Source organism: Sinocyclocheilus grahami, unplaced genomic scaffold (assembly GCF_001515645.1).
Source record: "Sinocyclocheilus grahami isolate Dianchi unplaced genomic scaffold, SAMN03320097.WGS_v1.1 scaffold239.1, whole genome shotgun sequence".
NCBI classification, from domain to species: Eukaryota; Metazoa; Chordata; class Actinopteri; order Cypriniformes; family Cyprinidae; genus Sinocyclocheilus; species Sinocyclocheilus grahami.
In genome coordinates this window covers 1,097,728-1,110,579 of record NW_015505418.1, presented here as the reverse complement: position 1 = coordinate 1,110,579, position 12,852 = coordinate 1,097,728, and the positions used below count along the sequence as shown (strand labels likewise).

General features: G+C 36.9%; 2 protein-coding genes across 2 annotated transcripts in view; both read right to left on the bottom strand.

Annotated features, from left to right (window-relative positions):
- LOC107597857 (glycosaminoglycan xylosylkinase-like) overlaps nt 1-3,121 on the bottom strand; it is a 32,214-nt gene extending 29,093 nt beyond the window's left edge. Inside the window, exon 1 of the mRNA XM_016289050.1 lies at nt 2,947-3,121. The gene's annotated coding sequence lies outside the window, so the exon portion shown is untranslated. The remainder of the gene's footprint in view (nt 1-2,946) is intronic.
- A 4,988-nt stretch (nt 3,122-8,109) lies between these two features.
- ralgps2 (Ral GEF with PH domain and SH3 binding motif 2) overlaps nt 8,110-12,852 on the bottom strand; it is an 85,300-nt gene continuing 80,557 nt past the window's right edge. Inside the window, exons 16-18 of the mRNA XM_016289046.1 lie at nt 12,103-12,208; nt 11,819-11,910; nt 8,110-10,146 (exon numbers count right to left, since the gene is read on the bottom strand). Of these exons, the coding sequence (XP_016144532.1) occupies nt 10,117-10,146; nt 11,819-11,910; nt 12,103-12,208 (228 nt within the window). The 3' untranslated portion in view covers nt 8,110-10,116. The remainder of the gene's footprint in view (nt 10,147-11,818; nt 11,911-12,102; nt 12,209-12,852) is intronic.

Below are 12,852 nucleotides of genomic sequence, written 5' to 3'. Positions count from 1 at the left end.
TTTTAAATGACAATAAAGTGAATACAAAGAGTACATTTTTAATAAACTGGCACGTGTTTTAAACTAGATTTTTCCTTTTCTTTATCATGGACACATTTATTTGTCACTGAACCTGGTACATACACTATCGTCCAAAAGTTTGGGGTCAGAAAGATTTTTGTTTTAATGTTTTTTTTAAAAAGTCTATAATTTTATTTGATAAAAAATACAGTAAAGAAATTTAATAATGTTAAATATTATTCAAATTATTTAAAGTAACAAAGTTTTCTATTTTAAAATATTTTAAAATGTAATTTATTCCTGTGATGGCAAAGCTGAATTTTGTGCGGTTAATATTTTTTGTGGAAATCATGATACATTTTCTTTTCAGGATTCTTTGATGAATAGTAAGTTCAAAATGACAGCATTTCTTTTAAATGTATGCTTTGTAACAATGTATAAGTGTTTACGGTCACATTTTTTTCAATTGAATGCGTCCTTGCTAAATAAAAAAAAATCTTACTGACCCCAAACTTCTGAATGGTAGCGTATAAAACATGAATTTGTCAAAGTATACAAACACATTATTACTGTGATGAATCTTACTCTAAATGCTTCATGTTCAAGGAAAAATTACACTGACAATCTGTCTTATAACAACAAACAGAGGCCATAACTACATTTTGATATCAATTAAAGATCTATTTAAACAAACCCAAAGATGGCAAACTTCAAAACCTTTAGTTCCACTGCTCACAAAAGGAAAAACTCAACAAAAATACAACAAATGCCAGCAATCAATATGAACAGCCTCAAACACATGCAACATTCCCGATGGATCTCAGGGTCTAAAATAAAGTGAAAGAGCCGCCAAGCAGAAGCAGCAGAATCTCGGCTCAAACACACTGCGGTACTGAGCCCTGGCAAACACAGCTCAACACTCTCTCACCACTTCCTGATCTCAGCCTGGGGCTTATTGGAGAGCGCTGCCACTCCAAAGACTTCTACTAAACACATACACATTTACTACTGTGCTCTGCACTCTTACATCTAGTATGTGGGATCAGCCCACTCATGACAATGGCATAAAGGCAGACATCCACAAAATACATAGCGTTGATTATAGAACATTACATGAGACAAAAATCACAATGCTAAGTTTGTATTTTTTTCCTCCCCCTAATGCTATACTGATCTGCATTGACACTCTCTGGTGCCTTTGTGAAGTGCAAAAACATACATTTCTTTAGACTGGAGTCACATGACAAGTGCTCATCCAGGGATCAATATTAAGGATGTTCTGATGGAGCCCGTTTGAGAGTTTCAGACCACTAAATCTTATATTATGTGCATGCACTTTTATGCCTTGAAAACATATAAACGGGTTTTGTGTGATGCACTGAATGTTGCAAATTCTGTTTATTTAAATATGCCACCAAGGTCAAGTTATCCGTCATGGTGTTTCATTATAGCTGTATAATTTTCAGCTATTATTGCAGTTCCGCTTGTCGAATTGGTTTGGTCAAGTGGTATTCCAAGACTGCCAATATTAAGTCCAAGCTGTTTCAATATACCTACTTCAATATATTTTACAACGTAATTTATTCCCGTGATGTCAAAGCTGAATTTTCAGCATCATTACTCAACTGGCTGCTCGAGAAATTCTTATTCTAAATTCTTAATTATTAAGAATTTCTTCTTATCATCAAAGCTGAAACAGTTGGGCTGCTTGTTTTTATGGAAACCGTGACACATTTATTGAAGATTATATAAGTACAAAAGAACAGCATTTAATTGAAATAGAAATTTTGTAACAATAAACAATTTTTTTTTGGTCAATTAAATGATCCTAGCTAAATAAAATATTAATTTCTTTAAAAATACTGAAACCTGACAGTAAACTAGTTAACACTGCTGCATTAGTGCTTCTTATACAATGCCTGAGGAAGTGACAGCAAAATCATTCTCTCTTCTGTCAACTGCAATCAATCTCTCTCTCATTTTTCCTTTTAGAAAGTCATAGAAACACTATCTTGTATTTTTCTGTCTTTTGCTATTGGAGTGCATGGGAATGCAACAATGATATCTGTTGTAGCTTCCGTTCACCACTACAGAAGTTTACCCAACTATGATGATTTCTGCTTCCGAGAAACCTGAAAATGTCAAAAAGGGTCCATACAGGGCAGAAGCACAGGACTCCAGAGATCTCACGCCTCCCACGAGGAGCAGTGCTCTTCTTCTAACATGAACCTCTAACAGAGAAGAGCAGTCACACACAGAATGTGTATTATCCATGCAACAAGCCCTGAGTCTCACACACCAGCCTAGATCACTGCAGATCTCTGGCCTTTCGTCAAGTGAAGACATGCATCTCCTTATCAGACACACGCAGGTGAGCAAGTGCACATTCATCATGAGACTGGGTGCCTCACAGCCTGCAGCACATCCTGTCCACGCAGGCACTAATGATGCACAATCAGCCATTCATATCAACTCCAGCTACACGCATCTATCACACCTGCTAAACAAACAGCTCCAAGTGTACAGCTCCACATGCAAATAGACCAGCTGTTACATTTAAGACGGTCAGACTGGACCGCTGCTGTCATGAGTTTAAACACACCTAATACGGACTTATGACATTTACACAAATAGAAGTTTGTTCAACTGAATAGAAATGTGTGTGAAATTGAGCGCTCGCCTCGCTCTATGTATTTTATAAGCGAGAGTGCTAACGGCGGTTAGCCACAGCTAGCTCACAAGTCCCTCGTTTTCTTCATATTATAGCGATGAAATAACCACAGATATAATCCAACGACACATTTGTGAGCTCACCGTAGGTGTACCTCTATATATGAGTGTCTGCAGTTGCTGTTAGTGAGTTGAAGTCCTCGTTTTTAGTCACAGCCTATCCGCACTGCTAAGAGGCTAACAGTGAAACCGTGACATTTAAAAGCATCGACTCACCCTAGCGCTACTAACGAAACCTTTCCACGGGAAAACCCCCCACGGCCAGTCTCTAGCGCTCAAGACACGTTTATCGTCAATATCCAGCCGCCTGCGGGTCAGGCTCTATTCATTACTGCCCGTGTGTCTGACTCTCTGTGCGGACCTTCCTGAGAAGACTGCATTCACACCAGCAGCAAACCTAACCCTTCGCGTCTTAAAGGGGTCATATGATGCGATTTCAAGTTTGCCTTTCTCTTTGGAGTGTGACAAGCTGATTGTGCATAGATAAGATCCCTGAAGTTGCAAAGACTAAAGTCTCAAAACCAAAGAGATATTCTTTATCAAAGTTAAGACTCTGCCACGCCCCCCTAAAACGGCTCGTTCTAACACGCCCCCACATGTCTACCTCACTATGTGGAAATATTTGCATAATGCGCCCAAATGTGCACGCAAAGAAAGAAGGCGTGGTTTCAGTAACCGCAGTTAGTTTTGAAGCAATCAGTGCTTGTCGGAAGGAGGGACTTTGTAGAAAACAAAGCGTTTGAGAGAGGCGGGGCATAGAGGACCTACAATAATGTAGAGTATTTGAAAAATAATGTGTTTTTTGAACATTAAAGCATGTCAACATATTCTGTTACACCAAATACACAAAATAATGATCTTTAAAAAAGCATCATATGACCCCTTTAAAGTGAAAACGGACTTGTAGTGTCCGGGCGTGTGTGGGGGGCAGATAAGAATTCCGGCTGATGTTTCAAATGTCACAAATTTCGAATTAACGCAACATTTCTATACTATAAGCATATACATATTTAATTCAAACGCACAATTTATTATGCACAATAGTTGATGACATAGGTTTATATACATGCACATATATATATATATAATGTATTTATATATACATATTTTCTCTTGAAGACAATCAGCAGATTATTGCAGAATCAAAATCATTTCAAAAAATGAAAGTATAAAAAGTTTGTTTACTGTAAAGAAAATGTGCTGTACTATTTTTATATTACTTTATATAAAATAAATATTTAAAAAATAGGTTTTAGTCCAAAATTGCTATAAAATTAAAGCCATATGTCTAAATAAGTTGCGGTTCAAATTTGAAGTTGATATAAAAAAAAATGGAGGTGTGCAATTTTGTTTAGGCGTAATACCAAAAATAGCCATTGGGTGATACCCAAACTCCATTGAATTTTTTTGGATGCATTTTTTTTCTGTCACAAATGTTTACATTTCTCTCTCAATATTACTTCCATCTCAAAATAATCTTGAGTCTCTGACCTTTCCAACGATATGTATTTTGTCAAGATTTGATTCTAAAATACCGTAATACATTTTGTTATATGACTCCTCCCACTAAGGGGGAGGAGGCCGCTAAAAGATTTAAAGTACTATTTTTATGTTTTCATGGCAATGCAATGTCCGATTTCAAAATGGTTTTCACAGGATGAATTTTGAGGTTTGAAGCTTTCAAATGATATATAATTTATGATGATTACTAAAACGTGTGATATGAAAAAAGGAAACGAAAAAGAATTTTTGTGACAAAGGTCAGAACTCCTGTTATGATGTATACGTTTTGAGGTGCACTCTTGTCATATATTAATCTATTAGCCTACTGTTTCTACATAATTTTTAACAACAAACAGTGGGAAAATATCTGTTTAGGAGTCTTAGACCTTTCCAATGATATATAGTTTGTCATGATTAGATTAGGATTTAATTGTAATATATTGAAGTAAACTTAGGCGTCCCGCTGGCGGGACGGTGACAGTTAAGGGGTTTTAATAACATCGAGCCATAACAGTCCTTATGTTATCGTGTCATGTGGCAACAATGTAAATTCTACTCACCCTTCATGTCGTTCCAAACCTAGTCGACTTTGTGGAACACAAAAGTTATTTCAAATAATGTTAATAATCAAACAGTTTTGGTTTTCATTGACTTCCATTATATAAAGAAGGAAAGAAAGAAAGAAGAGCGAGAGAGAGAGAGAAAACAGACCTTGAGACTTTTTTCTTAAAATAACTTGAAGGTCATGAGGGTGAGTACATGGCAGGATTACAATTTTTGGGTAACTACCCCTTAAAGGAATAATTTACCAAAAATATGGCAAATTCAATCATCATTTACTCACCCAAACGTCATTCCAAGCCTACTGTGCTGAACACAAGAATGTGAAGTTTTGAAGAATGTGGGTTACCAAACAGTTGCTGGTAGCCATTGTCCATAGTAGGGGGGAAAATACTATGCAAGTCAATGGCTACCATGCAGCAACTGTTTGGATACACACATTATTCAAAATATCTTTTGTTTTGCAGAAGAAAGTAGTTCATATAGGTTTGAAAAAACTTGAGGGTGAGTAAATGATGACAGGAATTTCATTTTTGGGTAAACTATCACTAACCCTTCTTTTATCCAAAAACCAAAATTCTGTCAATTACTCACACTTGTGAGTCATGCTCTTCCAAACATTCATTCATTTCTTTCTTTCTTCCTACACAATTGTCTGAAATGCAACAAAACTGAATGCAGCCATCAAGCTAGAACATAATTTTTTTTTGTTTTTTGAAAGACTAATTAGTCGAATCCTCACAAAAAACTCTCATATGACTATATTGTCCTTCTTAGAGCTTGACAGCTGTCCTATACCCCACCCTCTGTCCTAGCATTAGCCTGGGGAATTGTAGCAAAACTCAAAACAAAACCTTTCCAGTGAAGCCCTTTCTGGGTAAAATGTAGCTCTTTCAAACAAAAACACTGTCCTCCTCCATCTCCTCATGTATCTTCCTTGAGCAGCACAGTTTGCTGTACACTGTAAATGCAGCTAAAAATACCCCACTGAAAGACAAAGGTTCATGCATTTAAAAGTAGAGCAGTACATCTAGATGCAGAGATTTATAAAGAATCGCTTTAACAGTAGAGACTACTGATTTTTACCACTGGCTCAGGTAGATGATGTTCAGAATGAAATCTAGCATGCTGCTTGTAGTATATACACTGGTTATTTTCCTTACTATGTGAAACTGTATACAGTAAGCAACAATACATATTAGTAATATGGTACATTGCAGTCACATTACCTCATTGTTACATGCTTAATTCAGTGAAAGCATCAGAGACTGGCCAGTTGCTGTAAACTGTCTTAACTCTGGTTCTAGTGCTGCAGTCATTATTAATGAAAACTAAAACAACAATTAATTGTAAACATTTTCATTACCGAAATAAAAATGTAAACTAGATACCTGGTACAGTATATTATAAAACTAAGTAGGTTCAAGTTTCGAGTTGAATTTATTTATATAGCACCATTAACAACAGCAGCAGCTGACCAATGTGCTTTACAGCATCAGATGAAAGTAATAGGAAGTCACAAATACATTCACAACTAAAAAACAAAGCCAATTATATCAACAATTAAATGATATAATAAAATGTAGCAACCTACAGGCTATATGAAAATGCCACTAGATAAAAATAACACTGGATTGTGCTGAGAAATTGAATGGCATTAAACATTTTGAAATGAAGTCAGATACTGTAGCAATTAAATACTAAAAAATGAAAAATGTAAATTAAACAAAAGATAAAATTGAAAACTACATTAACTCTGATCAAATATCGACTCGGCAAAGAGATGTTAAAAATCATGACTGATGATTACGTAATTGCAATGCATTGTGGGATGCCTTGCAGTAAGTACATTCTGAATAAAGCCACATCCTCAGCCAAAAGAAGACACCGGGACCACTGGATTAAAAAACATACAACCAAAAGTGTTTATTAGTTTTGTCCTGTCTGGAACCTAGGAGCACATCTCTCAGGTCAAAGGTCATAGCGCTTCCCTGGGTCATGGGTCCCAGCCGGCGTGGGGTCAGACAGGGAGGAGATAAGGTGGGTGGGAGCAGGTCACACAGGATGGCACAGAGTGAGACACACGCACACACACACAAGCAAATTCATTTCTTAAACAACTCACTACAAACCTGTATTAGTCTGTTGTAATACACCACCACATAAAACAAGTGATACGGTGAAGTTCAAACAGCCAAAGAAAGCGGCAGAGAAGATGAGAAGTTCATCTGTCAATATCACGTCTGTGTGTGTGTGTGTGTACAGTATGATATCATACGCACTATAAATATAAAGACAGTGAAACCGAATAGTACAAAGTATGTAGAGATATAGAGAATTTCAATGAAAAGACTGAACATAACATTAACTGTAAAGGAGAAATAAAAAAAAGACAAACCAGGAACAAAAATAACATTTAACATAACTGCAGTTAGGGGGTAAAAAAAGAAAAAGAAACATCCATGAAATAAATGTCATAGACAATTTAATAAATTTCATTATTGTTCATGAAAAAAAGGGAGAGTCAGAGAGAAAGAGATGTAGTGTGAAATAATAAACAACTGGAACAAAAACAATCCAGAAAAGTAGACATGTAGTAGATAACAGAAGCAGCTTAGTCACGTTTCCCACCATTCTTCTGTCTCCATTTATTAACCACACGCAGTTTCTTGCTCTTACTATTCCATACCGTCAACCGTCATCCATGTCTAAGGAACATTTTAGAGAAATAAAGCGAGAAAATGCCACAGAACCAGCCAGTATCATAATTTACTTGGGTCCAAATCCCTGCTGGAAAAGGCTGGAGACTTGTCAAGATGCATAACTCATATCAGTAGAATGTCTGGTGTGATGTTCCACTGTTTATTAAGCAAAATTCCCATTTCAACACCTTTCTCCTTTAATTCTTGGAGCCAAGTACAAGTGGTTGGTCAGGATCGCCCGAAACTTCTCTGCCTGTGCTTTCACGACGGCTCAAAAATGACAATCCAGCCTCACAGGACTTTCACAGCTTGAACCAAAACAACATTCATGTTCATTTATCACGTAAGCACTTTGTCGACAGGTTTTCGAGCGGCTCATTTTGCTGATTGACTTCCATAGCTATTTTCCCCTCATCTCAGAGCTTTTCACAACCCAAAGTGCTAATACCTGATATTAAAGGCTCAGAACGATACAAACGCGTGTAAACAAAAACTACTCCAGATCTGCTAACCGGTCAAAACCAGCATTTCTCAAATGTCCCAGTATTGCCTGTGCTGAACGCCCCATTTCCTATAAAATCCTCCCTTTTAGGTTAAAGATAGCTTACAAAAATATTGTTTTAAGAAGACAAGCAACGCAAGGTGTCCAGTTTCCCACCCTCGACCTCAGCATCCAATCATCTCCACTCAATCCCATACAAAAACAACCACAAAGCAAATGGTGAGAACTGGCGAGAACGAGTATAAACCAGTTGCCAATTCCTCAATAACCATTTATGTAAATTTGGCTTATTATCGTCAGTCAAACAAAGACGCCACAGCACTTGGACGAAGCAAAGTTGGATTCATGTCCTTCATTACCCAAGATCTTGTGTTGGGAACAAGACTTTGAATCTCAATATGATGTTCCACCCGACTGGAAACAGTAGAGCCGAGCCTGGAAAAATACACTGCTCCGTGAAATACAGAAGAACAGGATCAAGTGAAATGGAAAGATAAAGATGGACCCATCTAATCGAACGTCCTGAGACATCCTGGTCTGGCGGATAAGGCCTCCTGCTTCATGACGCCGCAAGAACGTTAATCATTTGTTCTGAGCTTAGCAGACATCTCTTGTTCCCAATAGAAACTGATAAAGCTGTTAACTAAATGAGCAAACAAGAACCTTAATGGCTCAATGAGAAGAAAACATCCCACGAAAACCAAGTCAAGGTGGCGTTACTTTCAAAATGAAAATGACAAAATCATACAAAACATGTTAATGTAACAGACAATTAAAACAGTCTAGACATGTGCAACTATCCCAGTAATACTGAAATAAAATAATAAAACCACATTAAAACAAAACATAAAACATAAAAATAGCAGTGGGCCACTGATGCGGCAGAAAACACAACCGCCTTATCTCCTGCTCCGATTCCCACCATTCCATTGGAAAACCACTGGTAGACTGGGAAAAAAACGAAATATAATGGGACTAAATACAAGTTTGAAGATGTAAACCAACTGACGTCTGCGCCCACTAACATTCACAGCTTGAAAAGTGTGTTTATGTAGGAGTGTGTCCTCAAAGATGATTCTTTTACCGTTTGACTGAACTTGTGTAAACCGGTGTGCTTATTGCAGATGTTTTGAAGCTGTACGAGTCTTACCATAAAGGAGTGACTTCAAACATCTTGTTGTTCCTGCTTGATGAGCTCTTCCATTCTCAATCTTTCTTCCCACACACCCTTGTTTTGAACATCTTAGTTGCCTTCTAGCAAAACAGACATTTTTGTGTGTGTGTTTGTGTTGATATGAGCTAAAAAAGATGGCTGGAGAATCCATAAAAGAGCACAAGAGGTTGAATAGAAAAAACTGAAGGAGACATTCAGAAGATAAAGAGTTTCTCTTCATCTGGAATTCATGGAGTATCGGAGCCCTTTCGGAGTTGTGTTTTAATAAATGAGGGACTTCCATTTGCTGCAGTTGAAACCTGTTTGTGTTAAAATCTTGTGTCATGCTTGCATTAGCCTTAACTCAAGTGTCTGAAGACGCAATCACCGTCTTGTGTGAGTGTTTGAGGATCGATCTGCAAAACCGGAGAGATTCCTGTGTGCGTTTCGTCAAAGAAGGAGGAGCGCTGATTAGATTTACAACCAGTTAATACATAAAACTCAAGCAACAAAGAAGGTAAAGAAGGAGTAAACAAACTCCAGAGGTCCAAGAAGAGTCCTTCAAGAAGAGCCCAAGAAGATTCCAAGTTCCTCGCTGGCTGGGAATCGGATGGAAGATGCAGGAAGTGTAAATAAAATGTAAAAGGAAGAAGGAATCAGGTCCTTTCGGGTCAAACCAGCGGAAGGGACACCATTGCTGCTGGGGGCGTCGCTTCACTCTCTCTTTCACACACACACACACACACACACATACACATACACATACTCTGCTTGTTAAGGCAGTGGTGCTCAAGGAGTTTGCTGTGGGGTTCAGGCTGGGTGATGGCAGTGGAAAAGCTCCAACACACACAAAACACGAGTAATTTGCTCTTTTATTCGTCCCTGGCCTCTCCTCGTTCCCCAGCGATCTTCATATTCCTCTGCTCTCCTGTCATCCAGCCGTGTTTGATTCGCCCTGGTTTCACTCATTCAAAGGACATTAGATTCGCTGGGACCTGAAATGGAAAAAGAGAAAGTGACAATGAGAAACCCTCAAAGGGATATGTATGATTTCACAAGATCCTGTACTGATATCTACTAGCCATCTATTTCGGATGGCGAGCACTCTAGAGAAAGTTTGAAGAAAAAGTTCCATGAGGAACTCCAAACAATCAAAGATCTTAAAATAGTTTACAAATGCAAAAAAAGGTTATGTTTATGATTATAATTAATGCACGATAAGTTATTCACAGTTTGAGTGGAATCAAAATATGCACCAACTAGTGTCTGCAAATATAACAATTAAAAAATAAAATACTTTTTTATTGTAAAATGTAAATAATACATAATAATACATTTTAAAGGTGCAGTAGGAGATCTTGGAAAATTATAACTTTAGCCTGATAGCACTGAAAGCGAACGTCCCACCCTCCCTGCAATCGCCGTCCAAAGCCACACCCCCTGAACGCATTTACACTCACAGACCAGAGACAACATTTCTACAATAGGCTACATCAGCGGTTCTCAATTCCAGCCCATGTTCCGAAGTGAAGTAAACTTCAATGGATTTCCCCTGCTCAGGGAGTAGGGAGCAATGAACACTGTGTAGGGATCATATCGATCGGAACACAGTTCATGCACGTAGCTCACTTCTAACGAGCTGGCGTGAGGACTGGATTAACCGCTGGGCTACATCATGTATCGTTCATCGGTGAGAACACTTTAAAAGTGCTACAATACCAGGGAGGAAGATCGGGTTATTGATGTTTGTCTGCCATTCTCACTCTGTCTGCACAGCGTGCGTGAACGTGCTGATGACGTATCCTGTCTGCCTGAACAGGGTGTGCAGAGGTTTGATAATACATATGTTGACAGGCAGGTAGGAAAGCATATTAAAACGCTCAGACAGAGCGTTTTAATATGATAAATTTATGTTTAAGTTTAATTTAGTACCTCAAAATGAATTAATTCATGAAAAAAAACATAATTTTGGGCCAGAGAAATATAGTGCTGATTAAACTGGATAATATATCATGACCTGATAACTACAGGCCCATATTTAAAAAGCCATCACCTAAACGGCTTCAGTGTTGTTAGCTAATTTCTGTAGTTCTAGATTGCAATGTAGTTAACATCTTTTTAAAAAGAGTAGCTTGACTGTAGTTTAACTATTGTAAATAATGAATAGCTCCTTTCAAACTAGCTTCTCCAACACTGCACTTGACAGGAAGTGTGTAGTACAGATCAAGCACTAGAGGGCAGTGCCATTGCTCAGTTTAATGAAGACCTAAACACCTGCTGGCAGAACAAGGTTTTGTAGGTCGGTCCGACCGGTGCATTTGGAAACAACAGGTTTCAAAAAGCCATTATGTGAAATGCTGTTAATTTAATACATCCCACTGAAACGGTGTTAATGATTTGCTGCTTCAGAAAAGAAGGTTAGAGCAAAATGTAACCACATTTACTGAACTCAAAGGATTTCAACACAATAGCATCTCCAGAGGAGCAATTAACATCTACAATTTAGCTTAAAAATGCAGCCCTTGCATGGAAACGCTCTGAACACTGAGTGCACACCGAAGGGCACTAAATGGCTTTATGTGGTGCATTTTCTCTACAAAGAAAACTGAGTTAAATAACGCTCGAAGCTGAATAAATACACACACACACACACACACACACACTCACCTGTTGCCTGTTGCTTTGACAAGCTGCACTCAAGTGTTTGAACCACAGCAGAGCGTTCATTCTGTTCCCTGCTTGGAACTTATATGAGTTTCCTGACAGCACACAAACAAATAATTGCAGATAATTGCATATTATCATATACAGATAAATAGTCAATCTTTTCTCAGTATAGACTGAATAGATGTTTTGCAATAGGCTTTATTTCTGTGATAGGGTGTCGCTCTTTGATTGAGGCTTGCGATTGTTTGCTGTCAGAGTACAAGGCTTGTGATTAGCTGTCTTACCGTGCTCAGAGTCAGTCAGCAGAAAGACGTCGGGATGCTCCGGGTCATCTGCCATCATGGCCATTAAGCCCAAAACAGAAACACTTTTGCTGGCGGTAGACTTGAACTGTGGAAAATAGTCAAAATATTCAAATGCTTCTAGAATTATTATTTTTTAATTCAATATAAAAAAAAATTATTACACATATTAATAGCTTTACAATTTGTACAGAAATTAATTATTTTGAAATACTGGTATTATTATTTGTATTAAAAACTGAACATTGCAGTCAAAATATTAAAATGCTTCTAATATTCTTTTTTTCCAAATATACAAATTTTAATTACAATTTATATTAATGGCATTGCAACTTGTATAGAAATTCAATTAACTTGAAATACTACTACTACTACTACTACTATTATTATTATTATTAAAAAGAAAATTAGTCAAAATATAAAAAAGTGGCAATCAATTTTTTTGTACTATATAAATATTATAAATTATATAAATTACATTACAATTTGTATAAAATAATTTAATTCGAATTATTAATATTAAAATCAAAAAACTTCTAATCAAATTATATTTCTTATAGAAATGTATTTAATTTGAAATTATATTAATGTATTATTTTTATTATTATTATTACTATTACTATACTGAAAATAAAATAATTATAAATTAGGGTCCAAATATTAAATGCTTCTAATCTAATTTTCATTTAACATAAACATTTAAACAGCATTACAATTCTTATAGAAATGAAT